This window comes from Morone saxatilis, unplaced genomic scaffold, assembly GCF_004916995.1.
Source record: "Morone saxatilis isolate NCDOM2014 unplaced genomic scaffold, NCSU_SB_2.0 Contig14, whole genome shotgun sequence".
NCBI lineage: Eukaryota > Metazoa > Chordata > Actinopteri > Moronidae > Morone > Morone saxatilis.
Window position 1 is genome coordinate 11,918,597 of NW_023339696.1, and position 6,583 is coordinate 11,925,179.

Below are 6,583 nucleotides of genomic sequence, written 5' to 3' on the forward strand. Positions count from 1 at the left end.
CTTTTAATAGTCCATGACATTAAAGCAATTTTGCAATCTGGATATAAAAAAAGATGTGTGTGTGTGTGTGTGTGTGTTCGAAGTTTGGTGAGAATCCTCCAGTCAATGAGTCACTCTGGGAGTTTATGGCTCCAAATACACTTTTCCAAGCAAGCTGTCTTCCTGTCTTCAATGTAACAACTCATGCTCTCTGCATCACTCCGCTTCCTTTTCTGCTGCTTTAATAATTCCATTTGTAGCTTCCAATCCCCCTTTATTAAATCCTCCTCCCTCTCACCTAGTCTCTCTCCTCCTCCTCTCCTCTCTGGTCCCTGCTGGCAGGTGAGTTCTAATGAGAAAACACACCGGGGACCAACAGAATAATTAGGTTAACCAAATAATTGCATGTCCCCCCCCTTCTCCTTCTCGCCCGCGCAACAGACACCACACAGAATTCGCCAAAATATGATTATTGCCGAAGGGAAGGGAACTGCTTAAAATCCCTGTGCTCCCCTAAGGGTCGTGTATGTGGATATGTGTGTGTGTGTGTTTTGTGTGTGTTGTGTGTGTGTGTTGTGTGTGCATACTGTACACATAGGCCCCATCAACCATGTGTGATTTGTTGTGTGTGTCTGCTCGTGAAGGTCGTCGGTAAGTGTTGTAGGGCAGTGTCACAACTGGCTCCCTTGCACCTTATCAACAAACACACACCACAGCCACGGCACGACACACCGGGCACACCACCCACACACAACCACACACACACACACACACACTCTATTTCTCTCTCTCTCTCCAGGGACTAACAGATAGCACACATTACTGTCAGGCTCATCTGCCTCTAATTGGCTGTGATCGGAGCCCGTCGCCCCCGGAGGGAGGGGCCTCAGATTCAATTAAACAGTGTGATTGGTCCCTTTAAATATTTAATGTCCAGGACTAAAAACAGCCAGGGCAACACTTCCTGGAATCAAACTCGCTATGACCAATGTCGACAGAGTGTGTGTTTGTGCATGCAGTCTATTTGTATCCATGCATGGGCTGTATATATTTGTCTTCCTGGATGTGTGTGTGTGTTCTTTCATTTTATTTTGGTGTGCACTTATGTGTGTGCATACACCTACAGTGTGTACGTGTGCTGATTTAATCTGTGTGTTCTGCACAGTATACCAATCTTTCCCTTATGTGTGTGTGTTGTTCCTTTAAATTTTTGACTGTGTGTGTGTGTGCGTGTGGGTGTATGCGTATGTGTGGGTGTGTGTGTGTGTGTGTGTGATGTCCACAACTCAGCAGTAGCTGATACAGCCATGTCAAACTTTTCCTCATTTGACTTTTATTTGACTCACTTCACAGTGCAGTGACTCACTTTTTTGCCTTTGACTGAAAAACTTCCTCATTTGAAGGAAAGAAGGGAAGACAACCATTGTTTTTGAACTGTTTGGGCCTGGTTACACATTCATCACTGTTACAGGAACTGGTAAGGAAGTAATTGTTCAGGTTCAGGTTTAGGCCAGCACTGTACTGTTTTCAGGCCACCTCAGAGCACTCATCATCATCTGTCCTGCTAGTATGTAGCCGCATAAGGTGTGAGCACCTTTACAGGGTGGAGTGATCAGAGATTTGTTCTCCTGTCAACAGAGGAGTCAAGCCTGGCTAAACAAGGAGCCCATTCATGCACTTGTCGATTTGCTTTGCTCACTCATTCACTCTTTAAAGTGGACTTTGCTCTTTGCAGGTACAACATTTGTGCTTGTGAAGCAGAGCGGGCGGGCATCTTCCTTATCAATGTTAGACTGATATGAGTGAAAAATAGCCTCACGTAGGACAGAAACTGTGTGTGAGCGCGCACACACTACCGCCTTATACGTGCGCACCAGAGTTGCTCTAATATTTCTTGTGTGTCTGGCATGTACAAATTTTAATGTGATGTTTGCATGACTGTGTGAATGGCAAATAAATGATTAGGCAGTACTTATCATTGCTGTAGAATAAGCTGCAGTATTCACTATGAAATTGCCATGTTTGAACCACTGTATCCCCCTCTTCACAGCTCTGATACACACGGGCTAACAAGCACTGGTGGCCTCTTCTCCCTTTTTCTCGTATATTCCACCCCCTACCCACATTTTTGCATCTTTTCCAAAGGATTAAATACAGACATTCAACCACAACAAAAGAAATAAACATAATTCCTGCTTGGATATAAGTAAGCTTAATATATTTCATAACAAAAATAAAGCATCTTCCTGTACTGACTCTCACATCTCCTCCTTGCACACATATATCCAAACCATATACAAGACTTGACATCATTCAGATATACTGTAATATAATAAGAAACATGGATGACAAGAATAACATTGACTAAAAAAATGACATTGAGATTGTGATACTGATGGTTACAAGAAACCGGACCACACAGAACTCTTGCATTTCTCCAAAATCATCAAAACATCTTTTTTGTTCTTTCTTTTGTACTGGAAGAGACAGAAAGCAAACGTCCACACGTATAAATAGTTTCTAAGTAGCGGCGCATCTTCCTTCTCAAATTTAACTGTACATAGCAAGTGGGCAAAGTCACAGACCACCAAGGGTCTCACAGAAGATTTCCTCTTTATCAGAGCAAACATCCCAAAACTCAAAATGTTTGATACTCCATAGAGAGTCTTATGGGGGTAAAAAAACACCTCCATTTCTCTCTCTCTTTCTCTCTTTCCATTGTTTTTCCTATATCTTTCTTTCTTCCTTCCTGTGTTTGCAAGAGTCATTTAAACAGGGCACAGCGCTTTCATGTTTCCCAGCTGGAGGTCGTCCACCGCTGTTTTGGACTCTGAGCACCAGATTCCCACGAAAGCTTGATCCAACTGTTCCATAGCCGTTTCTGTTGTACATCTTGTTCAAACAAAATCTGTCAAAATGTTCAACACAAATCCCTTTCATCATCTCCCTTCGGCCTCTTTCTGCCCTGTCCGAGCTCTACGGAGAAAGATGCTCTTTTCTGCTTATTCAGGGTTCAGTTGTCTGGGTAGGGGGCGTACCACAGAGGAAGTCATCATCACTGGTTACTGTTTTTTGAGAAAAAGCACCTTTGGCATCTTATTTATTTTTGTCTCTTGTTTCAGTCTGTCGTCTTTACAGAAAAGTTAGATTTTTTTTTAACGAAGGTTGCATGGCAGTGGGGAAGAGGACAGAGCAGGTCTCCTGTTGGTGGAATTCTCTATTTAGGTCCCTCCCACGCTGAAGTCCCTTGTTCTGATTGGTCTCACCTCACGTCCACTGTGAGAGAGAGAGAGACAAGGCTGAGATTAGCATCATAATTTTACAGAGACATGGGGTTGCATCATGAAAAAAAATAAAATTTTCGATTGTTGCATTTTGTGCCCAACTGCATCAATTTTTTTCATGCATTTCAAACAAGCTGACACAACACACACAAGACCCACAATGTTCTGAATCATGTTTCTCCAGATTTCAAAGACAGTGATTAAACCAGGCATCATTATGTCCAGTCAAAATATGTGTCTTTTTTGTGTCTAAAGTAAAAGACAGAGAGGTGGACAAGAAAACTTTTTTTTTTTTTTTTACAAACACCAAGTCTGTCTTTTAGTTACAGACAAAGATGAGAGAGAATAAATATTGTGATGACAAGGGGAGGGAGAACAAAAGCAAAACATGGTGTCCTTTAAGCAGTGAAAAAACAGTGCAGCTGGTGTTCTCTTACTGTATAATACAACAAAAACAGTACACACAACCACATACAAGCACAACACTGTGACACAAAGCAGTTGTATGTAGTGTGCATGCTCAGCAGGCCACAAAATCAGCATGCAGCATTGGGGCACAAGCAAGGTACTCCTTAGCCCTCCCTCTTTTCACACTGATTGGCTGTGATGTGATTGGTGATGGTGATTGGCCCTTTTTGTGCCCTGATTGGGCCAGTGCAGTGCCAGAAGGTGAGAGGACGCTCTGGTGCTAAAGTCCTACCTGTTCCCTTCACAGCTCTCCAGTGGACTTTGGGTAATGAGTGCAACTTTATTATGTTGCCAATAAATCCTTGCTGGGCCTTAGCTTTTTAGGTTTCCTTTTTTTACCTTTAGCCCTACGATGGCCTGAAAACACAAAGTCGGCATAGGAAGGAGGGTTAAAAGCAAGAAGCAGGGTTTATGACACAGAAAGAGGCAAAACAGCCCTGGGACAGAAGCAGAGAGTGCAAAGATATGACACACAATAAATACTTCAGATGCCTTATCAGCACACATCACAACGCTTATCTGCTCCCAGGGAGAGAAAGACTTCAGATCAAGGCACTGGTGGATTTACCTGCTGTCATGCCAAGCAGCCTTTGGACACCCTCCCTTAACACACAGACTCATATACACTTTCGCACAAACACATCCTTGCCTAACAAGGCACAAACACGCTTTGCAATAGCAGGCCACCTCACAGGTGTGTCTCTCTGTTTATGAGCAATCATAGAAAAAGGTCATCCAGTGCAAAGCCCAAGAGCCAGACAGAGAGAGAGAGAGAGACCATTAGACAGAGGGAAGACAGCAGGAAGGCATGATGATGCATGATGACGTAGGGATGAGGGTGGGACTCAGCCATCAAACTGATTGAAAAAGGCGTTGCTAAACTATTTGTGATAATGCAACAATGAGGTATAATAACTTTGAGGGGTCAGATTTACCTGTTTCTGCGTCTGAGTGCTCGACCACATGATGCTGTGACGTGCACACACACTCCAGGTGGTCTTCTAACCGCACAAAGACCTCTTTCAGCTTGGGTTTCCTCCTCACGTACTCCACCTTTGCTACCTGAAGAGAGGAAGAGAGAAAAGGTTAGCTACAGAGTCTGCTCATTACTCTTTGCCGTGTGTGTGTGTCGTCAATGAAAGCACACACTCTTTGCCCATCCGCTATCATCAAGAGGCGTAGCGCTGTGACTGATGACTCTTTCATAAACCAATTCATAAAAAACACCAGCCGTTACTTTGCCTCGCTGTGTTTAAAGTGTGACGGCAACATTCCTCAGAGGCTGATGCATTGAGTTCTGCTTGTTGTGTGCTCTATGGGCTGTTGATCAGGTGTGTAAATACTGAATGGAGTGTATGACCCTGTCAAAGCAAGCTCAAACAATGGGAGAGGAGAGATGGAGAGTAGTGGGGAGCGGTATACGCCCTAAGGCCCAGGGAAGGTTTACCCTGGCAGGAGAAGAGAGGCTGAGGGAGATCCCCCCCTGCTCTAGGCCTGGAGCATCCACATCCAGACAGACACACACCTAAACTCCTTCACCTTGTTCCGACATGTAGGCTGTTTTTAAACCACATTAATACTTCTTCATGGCTTAGGGAAAGTGTTGCTTAACATGTGCATGCAAAAAATACAGTTTACATGGTCTAATCTAAGCTGTAGAACCTCAGAAAGCGGCCCTTCCAATCTAACAAACACAAAAGCAATGCAGGCATTCCTATCCTTCAGTCCAGCTAACACCCTCTCAGTTTAACACAACAGGGCTGACCTCCACTTCCCACCCAACAGCTAGTAATGAAAAGGACCAATCCTCGGAGGGTTATGAATAGGCTATGTTGATTAAAGCTTAGATGAAAGCTGAATAGAGAGGGTTGCATGGAGGTTATGATGATCTTGTTGTGTAACTCAGGGGAGGTGGCTACATGCTTTTCCCTTCTCTGATCTGAGTGCCAAGGGCAGGTAACCTCCCCATCCACCACTGCGGGCCTGGGGGCCACATGGAAACAATATCCCCTGCTTCACCAATCTTCCTGGTCACTGCACGAGAGAGGATATTGGCTGACAATCTCCCAGCGCTCTCTGGTGTTATGAACAACACCAGTTTTCCAGTCTGCATGAGGCTCACACACGCACAGACAGGGCTAAAACTGATGAGAGGCTTTCTTCCTCTATCCTGTGATGGCATACGGCCAAGGCTGGCTTTCACTGGTGAATTAGTCATGCAGACAAATGAACATACCAATCCCTGTCTGATAAAACAAAGTATAATGTTGACATTCACGACATTCACACAGCTAGAGCTGCCTCATGTCAGTGCTGTGACAATGGCTGGAGGGTCATCTGGTGAGGCTAAAACTGAAAGCAGGGACCAGTGGTTTCACCAGCCACTCCTTTGCAATAGTTTCTTTCCATGGAGAGAGGAGAAAGAGGAAGAAGAGAGGGAGTGAAAAGAGAGTAAGCAAGCAGATGAGGTATGCAGTGAGCAAACAGAGGACAATGGTGTCTGGGTTAGTGGTGGTGTTTTCGGTGTTATCGGCCCTGACAGAGAGAGAGAGTGGGTGAAAGGGCCAGAGCAAGAAAGAACTGAGAGCAGGAAGGTGGACCATCCCTCTCATTAGGGAACGTGTGTATGTGTGTGTGTGTGTGCGTGTGCGTGTCTGTGTGTGTGTGTGTCTACTGGAGTCAATCTTGAATAATTTTACATAATCCATGAATGAAGACAGCACAGCGGAGACGAAGCCGACATTTGGAACACCAATCAGCTCTCTGCAGAGAATGTGCTTTCTGCTGGCTAATGCTATTGTGAATGTGTGTGTCTGTGTGTGTGTGTTAGCAGTCTCATTTCAAAATGCTAC

At 44.5% G+C, this 6,583-nt stretch overlaps 1 protein-coding gene across 2 annotated transcripts in view; it reads right to left on the minus strand.

Moving 5' to 3' along the window:
• Positions 1-2,180: 2,180 nt before the first annotated feature.
• The window catches only part of pdgfab (platelet-derived growth factor alpha polypeptide b), a 19,391-nt gene continuing 14,988 nt past the window's right edge, over positions 2,181-6,583 (minus strand). For both annotated transcript variants that reach the window (XM_035654728.1, XM_035654727.1), the window contains 2 exons: positions 4,667-4,793; positions 2,181-3,255 (listed from right to left, as the gene is read on the minus strand). In XM_035654728.1, the coding sequence (XP_035510621.1) occupies positions 3,242-3,255; positions 4,667-4,793 (141 nt within the window). In that variant the 3' untranslated portion in view covers positions 2,181-3,241. The remainder of the gene's footprint in view (positions 3,256-4,666; positions 4,794-6,583) is intronic.